The sequence below is a fragment of the Passer domesticus genome, chromosome 7 (genome assembly GCF_036417665.1).
Source record: "Passer domesticus isolate bPasDom1 chromosome 7, bPasDom1.hap1, whole genome shotgun sequence".
Classification (NCBI taxonomy): Eukaryota; Metazoa; Chordata; class Aves; order Passeriformes; family Passeridae; genus Passer; species Passer domesticus.
The window spans coordinates 49,455,937-49,468,892 of NC_087480.1; the positions used below are offsets into that span (position 1 = coordinate 49,455,937).

Genomic DNA, 12,956 nt, shown 5'->3' on the forward strand with positions numbered 1-12,956 from the left:
CAAAAAATATTAGCAAAATACCTGTGGTTAAGAAATATGCTATCTGGTCCCCATTATATTGTCTTGTACAACCACTTTCTCATTCATCTGTAGTCTATCAGATTTGATATACTAGTACAGACCAAATTTACTTAATTTGCTGCATGACTTTCTTTTAGATTCTTGGTGTTGCACTAGTTTCCTATTACTTCATATTACTAGTTTCCTATTACTTCCTATTACTTGGTGATGCTACTCTCTGAGTTTCTGTCTATACTCACAACATCCATTTCTTCCTGCAGTGATCCAATATTACTTAATGATGGGTATCATGGCACAAAAGGGGAGACAACTACAGTTTGAACAGTTAGCACAAATTGGGATGAGTGTAGATGAAATCTCTCCCTAATGCACTAACACAGAACAAAAGGATTTATCTTCTTTTTGTTACCAAGGAAACCTTACAATGTAATGCTCATATTCAATTTTTAGAGGGAACATTCCCGCATTCTTCCTGGTCTTTTAACTTGGAATTCCTTTAAAAAGTCCTGTTTCATCAAGGATTCATTTGGACTCTTGGTACCTCCTGTAGAAAGAATGTACCTGAATATATCCACTAAATTTACCAAGGATTTAAAAACTCTGGTTTGTCTCAAATTTTTCAGTGTCTTTTTGCAAGGCCTGACATATTTGATTTCATTTTAAAATTAGGGTTGTGATTTTTAAATACTTTTTACACCTGATCTTAGAAAACATGCTCTTCTGCACCATCTGAGCGGTACTTGACAGCTGTAGCTCTGGAAACCATTTCTACATCGACACCAGAGACGCACAGCTGCAGGCTGAATGTTTTACACGAAGCACTGTCTTGGCAGACACCTTGCAAATGCACCATCTTGGCAGACACAAGCACTGCAGAAACAGGAGCACCCCTTGCAAATGCAGTTGGAGCATTTGCTCAGCATCAGATGTGCGGACGTGGAGCTCAGGGACATGGTTCAGTGGGGGACTCGACAGGGTGAGCTTTATGGTTGGACTTAATGATCCTTCCATCATTCTATGATACATCTGTGTATTATTTCCGAGAGAAGCGGGAAGAAAATAACATAAAAAGAATAGGGTTAAGGGAGGAGTTCTAAGGGCAGCAGACCCCACTGTCTGAGTACTAAAGAAGCAGTCTGTCTCCAGCAGCTACAGTTTTAGAAATCTGAAGAGTTTCTCCTGAAGACTAAGAAAATAAGGATACTGGGAAAGTCACAAGAAGAGAAAATGGTGTAGGTTTGCAGCAAGACCAAGGTCAACATTAGGTTAATTGCAGTGGTATTTCAGAGGTTTCAACAGGGAGATTTAAAAATGAAGGAGACAATACAGAAAACAAAGCCAGGAGTTCCAGGACATGGATGAGCCCAAGTTTGGGCCCAGGGAGCAAATTTGAAGGGAAAGTGCAACTCAAGTCTGACAAATTCATCTTTCATGTAGGAAGAAAGACTGGTGTTTTTGAAGCACTTCGTAGCTGGACATTGTGGTGTAGACAAAAACTAATAGCCAAGACAGATATATAGGGAAAAAACCTAAAAATCAGTGTGTGTCTTATCTATCATTATTTCTCACTTGGCAATGGAGGGAACACAGATTACGGGTTTTCCACAATGGTCCCAAGTTAACCATTTGAAAAGAAAGGGCCATGACTTCCAATTTTGAGACACTGACCTTGTGACACCATTAAATACTTGATATTAAAGTACTGTTGCAAAGGACACTGACAGAAAGTTCTTGTGTTAGGTGACTTACAGAATGTTATGGTAGCTCTTACGTTGTTGAGTAGATGATTAAGAAATCTGAGTTGACAAAAAAAACCCCAAACCAAATTAGAATAAAAAAGCACGAAAACACCATTCCTCAAGCATGCTTAAAAGCTGATCTAATTCCACATGAGATAAAAAAATCCAAATGTGTGTTACACATGTAGATCCTTTATATAATAGTCAAAGGACTGAGCTGCAATTTATACAGAATTTATATTGAAACAAAGAGGAACTGGAAATATAACAGAAATAAATATAGAAGTAGATACCATAAAGAATTTCTTCTTGCTTTTATAGACGTACATCTCAAGGACAATTATGTTAGATAATTCTTCTTTTCATTTAGTAGTTTCTAACTACAGGCAATTGGCTTAGGCAAAAGAGGAAATTACCTGAAACATATTCTTAGATCTGCAATGTACATACCCACACAAAATTAAAATATTGGGTATTGGCTTTATCCAAGGAAAAATACTGTTTGTGAATGTATGCATCACATGCTCAAATGAAATGAGTGTCTTCATTTGTTTTCTATATTTTAAAAATATCAGAATCAAAAGATATTTACTGATGTCCTAATGCATTTAAAACCCAAACTCATAACTTACTGAAATATTCCTCTTCTGTCTTCATGGGTGAATGGACAAATAGCTCAGAGGAGAGGCAAGCACCCTGCAGTGTGCCCTGGACTCATTCTCGCCTAGTTCTTGTTGGAATAAAAATTTCAGCTCCTGCCTTGCATGTCAGCAAGGAGCCCAGGAAGAGAACAGGGTGCTGGTGGATGCCCAAACACGGTTTTGAGAGCAGATGGGATGTGGCCTGCACATACACGATAACTTAAGATCTTGAAGACTCTCTCATAATAAAAACATTAAGAAATGCCTTACTGGAGATGTCTGGAGGTTTACTAAAGTGAACAAAGGATTCCACAAAGCCTTTTCTGCCCCTGCTTTCCTTTTACACTTCTTCTTCTTCTATGCAGTGATTTAAAGATTAGCTTTTTTCACATTCACAGCAGCTGCCTGAACTGCAAAAGCTACTTAGAGCCTGCACCTCCATCTTTTCCTCTTACTCTTAAAGCTTTGGAGAATTTAAAATGCATCTTTGTCTCGGCTGAACTGAATGAAAAGTAGCATGCATGAGAATGTATGAAAATGAAAGCTTTGATTTTTTTTTTAATTACATAGGTGGTTTATCTCTCTGCTAAGGGCAGCCCCAAAGCCTCCCTGAGGAATGGACTTGCTCAGTGTACAGAGAGCAAAGCCGGCCAGTTCCCCAAACACCTGTAACCTGCCTGAGCCTGGCCAGGTATTGTCAGGGAGGTCTGTAGGAGAGTGGGCAGATCACCCATGGCTTTGGAGATCACTAACGTATGGGTTCTACACCACCCTGTTCTGCTGCCTTATATGCAGTTTTGTATCTGGAAAAGCTATATGTGTGCTGTTGTAATTGTAGTGTATAATTCAGTTTGCACTGCTGTGCATGAATCAGCTTTGCTGAAGCAGGACAGCAACTTTTCATGTGGAGAAGCCATTATTACTAGTTTCTTGAAGTAGAAAAAATGGCTGCTAAACATGCATAGCAGTTAGATGAGAGAAGTGAAGTATTACCTTCATTGCTAAAGCAGCTTTTGCTGCATATATCTTCTGCCACAGAGCATTTCTCCTGATATTTACTTTCCTCTGTAGATGTTAATATGTGGCTGTGCCTGTTCATGTCATTTTTTGGGATTTCTGACACCTAAAGTCCTCCATTTTTCTTTTCCCTTTTGACAGTTAGTATCTTTCATTTTAGGAAGTAGTACCAACTTCTGGCAAGCTGGAATGCAATTGTAAGGGGCTTACTGAGAAATCCACTAAAAAGATGTCAGACAATCTTGTCTAACCCGACATTAGAAACTGTGAAAATAAGGCTGCAGAAAAATACTTATGCTTGGTATTGCACATTAACCCCATATGTCTCCTCTGGGACCTCCCATCACACATTGCTCTCCACTGCTGGCGCCAAGAAGTTAAAAGGCCTGCGTGTGTGCTGTAATCAATTCAGAAGGCAGGTAACACTGAGCGGATGGGAACAGGCTTCTGGCTCAGCATGAAGCAACTCCAACTCAGTTTAGCTATTGGAGTCAAACTGACTGATGGTATAAAGTAAATAATTCCCCAACTCACTCTCAACCACAGAAAAGCTACGCAATTGCATTTAAAAAAGGAAAAAAAGAAAAAAAGCAAAAAAAAGCAAAAAAAAAAGAAAAAAGAAAAAAAATGAACAGCACGAGCCTGTAAACCAAATAAAGTAATCCTATTTTTGTTCACAGGTTCTGCAAATTTGTCTTGCACTGCTGTAATGTTGCTCAGCTTAGCACAGTGCAGATAAAAAAACCCTGCCTCGCCCTTCTGTCATGAGCTAAATCTAAGACCAAAAGCATCGTAACTTATTTCTCTGAATGGAAACATCAAGAGATCAAAAATGAGAAAAAAAAATTCTTACCTTGGGCAGGATCAGGTGGGCCGAACTCCAAGGAGTATCGCAGAATGAAGTTGTTATTCCACACATACAGCTGGTTGTCTCTGGGGTTGTAATCCACTGCGGCGATGTACTGGTACTGGTTGGGAAAAGGAATGTCCACGTGCTCGCCTCTGCTCAGCCTGGTGTTGTAGATGTAATCGATGGCGTTCCTGCCGGTCTCGCTCTCGTTGTCCTGATACACCGACCGCACTACGTACAGGACACCACAGATCATGAAAGCATTGGATGCTGCCCGCTTGTCGTAGGTCGTTTCCCAGGTGGCTTCGAAGCGCAGAGTGTAGGGGTTCAGCTGGCTAATTACTATCATCCCATTGTTTTGTTCTGTAGCATAAATTACCCACAAGCCGTTTTCATCAACTGCCAAGTCAATATCAGTCTTTCCTCCCCATCGGTAGGGAGAGGTGTCGTGGTAATTAGCATAATTGATTATAGCCTCTCCACTCTTAATTCTAGTCCTCAAGTCAAATTTTACTATGTTCCGAGTTCTTTCCTTGTTGAAAAAGACAGCTCCATCATACACCACAAATCCAGTACCATCCACTCGGTTTGGGAGTTTGTACGTCGTCTGCTGGCGTCCGTTCTGGAAGTCCTCTAAAGAAGCATATTCTATCAAAGTATCCGTGCGATACGGAGTCCATGGCATGAAGTATATTTTATCTGCAGCCTGGAGAGGATCTTTGCACCAAGCACCTGCTTTTTGCTCAGCTTCATATAAATACGGTGAGTCCACAATTGCTTTCAACGTCCCCGGGCAAACAAAAACTAACAGTCACAGAGAGAAGTAAGACAAGAATTACGTCAAATTAAGACCATCTCATAATAAAAATGAAAAAAAGAAAAAAAGAAAAAAACCAAAAAGGTAGGTAAATCATAATGACTGTGTCAGGAAGAAAAAAAAATCAATTTAATTGGCACTAGATTATACCATATGTTATAATTAATGCAATTATCACCCTTTATCATCCACTTTTCTTAAAGTTACCATGTTCTTGCTGTACCAGTATGGAAAGTGGATGGGAACTGTTTTCACTAGTACAGACCAAGGCTCAATGGCATACACAGACAGCTGAAAATGTAGAGCTACTCTTGCATTTTCGTTTCAGACTTTTAGTGAGTACACATTAACGCTCCAGAGCTTTTAACTGGTGTGCAGCAGTGTGCTAGGTCATTTCAGTCCAAAAAAAAATCACATTGACTTGTTTAGAACTTTAAGAAGTGGTGAGGCTGAAAAAGGAGGTGCCTCGATTAAAAATAAAGGAACAAAACAAATCATCAGGTATATAGAGAAAGCAATTAGGAGCAGAGAAAACAAAACACAACCAAAGCAATGAATGAAACAGACCAGGAAACCCTGTAACCATGGCATGCTATGGAGAGGGTTCTGGAAGCCAGGCAAGATGACACTTGATTAACAAGAATTTACCCAAGGGTGAGAGAAAGAGAGGGAAAGAAAGACAAAGAGAAAGGGAGAGAAAAAAGCAAGGGAGTCTTCCCTCCAGCCCAAGTACTTCAGACACTATACCCCGCCACCTACTTTAAGCAGCCAAGTCACTTTATTGCAAACAGTCGACTTCTTTATGAGGTGTACTTATGAGATCCTGCTGATTATCATAATATAAGAGTGTTGTGGGGAGGGGAAGGGAAGAGGTTAACATCCATAAGGCACATAACAAGGAGCTGGGGTTTGGACTGTATACGTTATTTACCTTTTTGCTCCACTTCTATTTTAAGCATCGGAAGAAAAATAAAAAAGTGCAAGGAAAAAAGAAAGAAGATTAACATAAATTGACTATTAGTCTAAAAGATTAAATTAGTAACAGACGCTAAATATAGGGAGAATAAGAACTGCTCTATATTGGATAAAGAGAAACAGACAACAGGACAACCTAGCAGGAGAGAGATTCTACGGTTACTCAAATGAACATGGATCAATTATTTTAGTAGATTAAGGAGGAAATACAGATATGTTGACATGTAGTTTCACTTAGTGAACCTGAATAAATAATTAATTACTTTACTAATACATGCTATGTACACTCTTCTTCTTCTAAAAGCATAATACTAATCAAGTTGGTTTTTAAGAAACATATTAATTTATCATATATGTGCAAGTGCACATATACATACTGTATTGATTGATAATTAGAAATACAAAATTCAGTATATTAATTATATAGGTTTGCATATGTGATTATTAAACCTCCCCCATCTTTGCCCCAGACATTTCCCTGCTTTTCTTTCTTGTAAAGAAAGCAGCTTGCACTCTTGGGTCTCCTTAGGCTGTATTTTATTTGTTTTCCTGAATGTTAATCTTGAGAACTTTTGCCACTTCTTAGTCTATAACTGCAAAATCAGACTAGAAGGAATAAGCAAAAACATCTAGAAAAAAAGAAGCAAAAGCACAGTAAGCAAGAGGAAAAAGAAGAAAAAATTAACAATTAGCTCATTCAGATATTCCCCAGCATCATCGATTAAGCCCGAAACAGCAAGCTAGTATGCAAGGACAGTATTGTGTTTAAAGCAAACATCCATCCTGCCACCATACACGGAAGACATAAACCGAAGCCAATTAATAAAGTTATATTACTACAGCAATTTTTCCCCCAGGAAGTTTTAAGGAAGTTACAGAAAGATATATAGCTGAAGCCCAGCTAGTAAATAGCTTTTCAATAATTATTTGCAATAAAACCTATTTCATATACTCTGTGGCCTTTGAAGTATGCTCCCTTGGTTTCATAAAATGACCTGGAAAATGACAGATGTACCAAGCTGTGCAACAGTAGCTGCTGATACCAGGGAAGTGTATCAAAACTATTTGCACAGCTATTACATTTTCAGTATTACAATATTATCCTGAAAAATGCGTTTGCATGTTTCATATAAAGTTTTGGATTTTCAGTTTCATTTAATAAAATTACATATGATTATTTTGGGAATGATATTGGCTGATCTGATCTAGTGTTTCTTCAGGAAACAATTCCAAAACTTTACAGGGGAACCAGAGGGTGTCAATATTTTCAAAATGAGCAGTAGTTTTCCTAGCCTTTGTACCATTATACATCTTCAGGTAAAATACCCATTTTTCTGTAATTTGTAATTCTGGATTTATCTGAGTAAACAGAAGATGTATTCTGAGGTGAATTCTTGTGTTTCACCATTAGTATTAATGACTTTCAGATGATTCTGTTTGTGAACTTCTATGCATTATTTCTCACCAAAGAGCAATATTGATACAGTACCTGCTTAGAATTAGTAATAGGAGACAGGGGGAAAAAGATAGGGATAACTAAAATCATTACTGGCATGCCTGCTCTGCATGCATTGGTGTACAGCTGCACATTTTTCAGGGACAGATGGGCTTATTGAAATAAACAAATGCTGCAAAGACCAATCAATACACAGAGAGAGATAATAAAACACTTTAAAATGCTTTCTATTGAATTCCTGAGTCCAAAATAGGCTTAAAATAAAAATGCACAGATATACAAAATGGCACTTTTGATGTTCTTTATAAAAGGGTTGGCTTCTGTTAGTCAAAGTGCCAACATACATCGTGAAGCACAAGTGAGAGAAATGTCAAGTATAGTACTCTCAATCTCTTTGTAATTTAATTGATAGCACTCTTATTATTTCAGGACAAAGCAATGCCTATCAAATTTGTCTGGAATTTTTGTTCAAGATCCAACTGAGTATCTGAAAAAATGTTTTGTTGTTTGGTTTTTTGGGTTTTTTTTCACTTTGAGATGCAAAAAAGGAAGCATTTATTAAGTACTTTCAAACTTAATTAAATTTGCAAAATGAAGTACTTTCAAATAAGCAAAGCAGCTATGTATTTCTGGAGGCCAGCAAGACATAGAGGAGCTCATAAACTGCATTTTGTACAAGGGTGACAGCAACTCCAGTGCGTAAGAACTCTCACCTTTCACCACAAAACCTATTAAAATTGCTGTTTGTCATCTCTCATGGAGTGAAAGCTACCACAGTGAGTATTGCAAATTTTTTAGTCTTGTAGTAACTGAAGATGAAATTAATGAAATAAATGAACTTTGGTTAGAAGTGCTGTGATCACTAAACTCCTCCCTTCCTGGGCCCACAAAAGCTCATCCTACCTTCCTAAGAAGTCTCCTACACTGATACAGCTGCTATTTGCAAATCTAATGATTTCAGTCATTCTGTAAATTGAGATAAGGAGCTCTGGAACAAGTAAGGAAATAAAATTTAGATTTGGTAACTGGAGTTTAGCAGGCATCAAAAAAAGAGACTTGGAAAAATAACAGGATAGGCTTTGTGGGACAGGGAAGAAAGAGAGTAAACAATCAAAATGGCTACTGAAGCACAATGTGATTTGAAACCAATCTTCAAAACTCATTTTAGTAACTGGCAATCTTTTTGATGACTGCTGGTAATGACAGGTGATGCATCTTACAGTTCTGGAATTGGGCAGCGTCATCACTGTACGTGCTGCAGTTGACAAACTCCGAAACTTACAGACTTTGAAAAAACAGGGAAGTATCCAGAATCCTGAATTATGATAGACACAGAATTACAGAATTCAAAGGGTAGGCCAATGCAACTGACAAAAACAAGCACTTTAAAATTAAAGTAACTACAAGTTAGAGTACAGGGTAGGCCGCGCTGTGGCACTATACTTCTGAAACTGGAAAAGAAAAGATTCCTGGAGATAGCAATACCCAATCAGTAGAACATATCCACACTTCTCTTCCTAAAACAGCATAAGAAATTATGTTTTAACATTATTTGCATTACATTTTTTCCTCTATGAGCTAACCTACTGGAACTGGAAACGTAACTTCTTGTCACTTGACTGACCTCAGGTTTTGGAATCAGATGCACTGCCCTCTTTCTGAGAATTTGGAAATGAAAATAGTGCTAAAGCAGAAGTGGTCTTTGTGGAACAAAACTTTGGTTAGATTGGGGTAAGACATCAGTCCTCAAAAGTGGCACGAGAAGAACAGTTACAACAAGCCACCAATACTACACACAGGAGGAATGGTACTAGGGATCACTGTTTGCAGTAGGCTTCCAAACCTACAAATGGTACAGGGAAAAAAATCAGCAAGCAACCATTTCACAATGACACAGCAGAAATGAAGAAAAAACAGATGATCTGTGCTTGGCCTTTAACAACAGTGAAGGTTCAGTATGGTGAAGCAGTACGAAGTAGTTTTCAGTTTCAGAACTCTAAATTTTGCAGGAAACAGTATGGACAGTTTTGGCATGGCTTTGCTTATGCCAGAACTCATTTCCTTCCTTTTTCAATATATACTGTCACCACAGTGTTTTTGTATCTCAGACTTGGCCAGTTTCCTGTACCAACAGAAAATACGACTTTGGTTAAGGATTACTGCAGATCAAGAAACTCATGCTTAATAATAACTCAAGGGAATGATCAGTGCACTGCTCAAATTCCATTGCAAGCACAGCTATTTCTCTGTTGAGTTACGGGACGAGGGAGAAGTCACTGCAAAGAATGACCTTACAAGAAAGCAAAACCAGTTAAAGTGTCGAATCTGCAGAACTTTCATGAACATGCATACATGTCAATAAAAAAAAGCATTAATTATTGCAAGGAAATAAGAAGTATGTCTAAAGCTACTGAACTTTGGCATTATAAAGAATATTGCACAAAACTGCTGAAGTAGCCACAACTTCACATTTTTCTATCTCATCATGATTTCACTATTTACTTTGTTTTCAGTGAAAAACTCTATTTTGCTAGCTGATTCAAGACACAACTGACATTTTGTCTTTCAATTAAAAGCAAACATTTCTTTCTCACTCTTTTCCCCTTTGCTTTTAAAGAACGCAGTGTGAGTACCTTATTAATGAATTATTCACTCTGAATCGGCGTTCATTTATAACGAAGCACAAAATCCTTTTACAATGTCCCCCAACTGGGTCACTTGCCTCTGAATGTCAGTGCTGGGTTTTGCTGTGCACCCAAAGTCACCACAGCAGCAGGTAGCCTTTCAAGTAGATCATGATTAAAATTGAAGTCAATTCCTGCTTTACAAGTCTGTGAGCCAAGCCAATTTGTCAGCAACTGGTTGCGGGCAAAAGTACAAATTTCTATCTGGCCTATTGAATAGCTAATTTGAGTTTGTTTTCTGGAAAAACAGTAGCCTTAAAAGCCAAACACTTAAGAACACAGACAGACACTTGGCCAGCATCACACCATGGCTTCCTTCCACACTTTGTGAAGCTAATTGGAGGCCCTAGTCTGCAAGTGCTTTGCATGCATAATGGGGCCATGGGCCATAAACATATGCTTCTTTTCCATGTAACAGCACTCCAGCTTCAATTGTGAGGGCCAGAGGAAGTGAGCAAGAATAAAAAGATTATACTTACTGTAAGGAACGCATTCATACTGAACTTCTAGATATTTGTATGTTCCAGGACAAGGATCAGGAAACACATCTGACCCAGTAACTACTATACACTGTGTTCGGTTGTTGCACCTGTAATGGGAAAAGAAAGCAAGCTAATTAATTTAAAATTACATTTAATTTGCAAGTTCATACTAAAGGACTACATTCAGTGCTAACTCTCTTCACACTTGGGCAGTTCAATCCATAAGACAACAAAGTTAATTAATACTAATTAGCCAAAGTCCAAAAGAAGACTTCAGGGCAATATTTTAGTTCAGGCTCTACTTAAAAATTTGGAGATCTATGCTACCTTAACTGTCCCCACTATCAGAGACAGCTGTATCAAGTACCAAGTATAGACTGATTTGACACTACTTCAACAAAATGAAAACAAAATGCAAATACAACGACTGAAAAAATGTGCCATTTTGAATAATGTATAATAACAACAATGAGTAATTCTTTCCATCTTTAGAGACATACATCCTGCTGAATGGCTTTACTTCTCAGAGAGATTTTTCTTGTGACTCAAGGAAATTATTTTGGTTAGAAGAGCTATTGTAGACAAAGAACATTAGTGTTTCCATTTTAATTATTTTAGGAGCAATTGGTGGACTCTAAGCCTCTTCTGTTAAGGCTACAGGAAGCAGTAAAGAAAATTAATTCAGATGTATTTTTAAGGAAACTGAAACATAACAACTATTTGCTTAACAATGAAAGAAAATGCATTTTCATACAAAGAAGAACTTTATTACAATGCCTCTAATTTTGAGGATCTACTAAACTTCATGTTTTTGAAGAGTAATAATAATAATAATAATAAATTTTAGACTACTATTATTTTTTCCAGAAAATAAAAACCCAAAAACAAAAACCAAAAAATTAGCTTGGAAATTAAAAGTGAACAGTCACCTAACCTTGAAGAGATAGTCAAAATGTAATGCAGGAAAACAGTCACGAGGAAGAGGAAGAAAAAAAAAAGGAAGGTCAGGGAGTTTGGTTACTAAAAGGGAAAGAGCTTGGCTGATCTTCTCAGGGGTTAGTTTTGTTTGTCAGCAAACTGAATAACAGAAGTCTGAACTTAAGTAATAGACTAGCCTTTGACTCCAGCTGTACATCAACTTCTCTATTGCTCCACTTCTTCCCATACTCCTGAATACCACATAACCCAAGCTAAAATAATCTGCCTTGTATCAGTGGCTTTCCACAGCTGCACAGCACCAACAGCTATTAGAATAATTCATGCTACCTCATGAAATGTGGAGCAAACATATTCAAAGAACTCTATTATAAATTACTTCCTTTTTTATACAGTAATCAAACTAGGATAGAGCCAGTCAGAACATGCTGTGTGCCTCTCTGCTGAGCAAACTCAGAGACAAAAGCTCTCTGAGTTGATCGGTTAACTATTTTTATCTTTTTCCTCTTTAAAAAAAAAAAAAAATAAAGTTGCTTATTTATATCATTATAAGGCTCATCCCTGCAGAACTGATTGGAAATAGTCAGGGATTTCTGCATATACACAAACATGGATATGGATAGGTGGTGGGAATTCATCCACCACTGTTTCCAGAGGGCAAAGCCAGGTCCCCTGCACAGCCCTTGCACAAATAATGCCACCCCACTCCCACCCCCGTGGCTCAGTCAGTGCAGCAGTCTGGAATGACTCAGACACACACAGTGGCTTCAGACCCAGACTGAAGTGGTGAAATGTGCACCCAGCTTGCTGAGAAAACCACTGTACTCAGTGTGTAAAATGTGAAAATGTGCACACAGCCCCTCCCGTGGAGGACAGAGTGCTGCTGCTGTGTGTGTGGTGTAGATGGAGGCTGCAGAAGCAGGAGAAGGCAATGTGGCCCCAAACCTCACAGACCTCTCTGCAATATCCCCAGTACAGGGGTTTGTATGTGCCACACCTCAGGTACACTAACCAGCATGAGAAAATCTCAATTGTAAGATTTTGTAACAAATTTATTTAAATTTGTGTTTCTTTAGCAAAAATCTTATGCTGAATCTGAAGTAATCCCTACAAGACTTCTCCTAGTGCATCTTCTGCATGATGGTTCCCACAGCTTTGAGCTGTATGAAAATTTTATTTTATACTCAAATGAGCAGCAATTAAGACAGAATTATTTATTTGTTACAAAATAAAATGAGTACATATTGGGAGAAATTGCTTGAGAATGAAGCTAACCAAGGTCATATTTAGCAGTGAGAAAAAGATAGACTAATTTCCCTGAGAAGAGTTGTTTTCTTC

At 38.0% G+C, this 12,956-nt stretch overlaps 1 protein-coding gene across 26 annotated transcripts in view; it reads right to left on the reverse strand.

Annotated features, from left to right (window-relative positions):
- Positions 1-12,956, reverse strand: part of ADGRL2 (adhesion G protein-coupled receptor L2) — a 161,188-nt gene that overhangs the window by 44,715 nt on the left and 103,517 nt on the right. For 21 of the 26 annotated variants that reach the window (XM_064428497.1, XM_064428495.1, XM_064428512.1 and 18 more), the window contains 3 exons: positions 10,680-10,789; positions 6,017-6,031; positions 4,272-5,072 (listed from right to left, as the gene is read on the reverse strand). In XM_064428497.1, coding sequence (XP_064284567.1) covers positions 4,272-5,072; positions 6,017-6,031; positions 10,680-10,789 — 926 coding nt within the window. The remainder of the gene's footprint in view (positions 1-4,271; positions 5,073-6,016; positions 6,032-10,679; positions 10,790-12,956) is intronic. The other 5 variants (XM_064428516.1, XM_064428514.1, XM_064428498.1 and 2 more) reach the window with 1 other exon arrangement.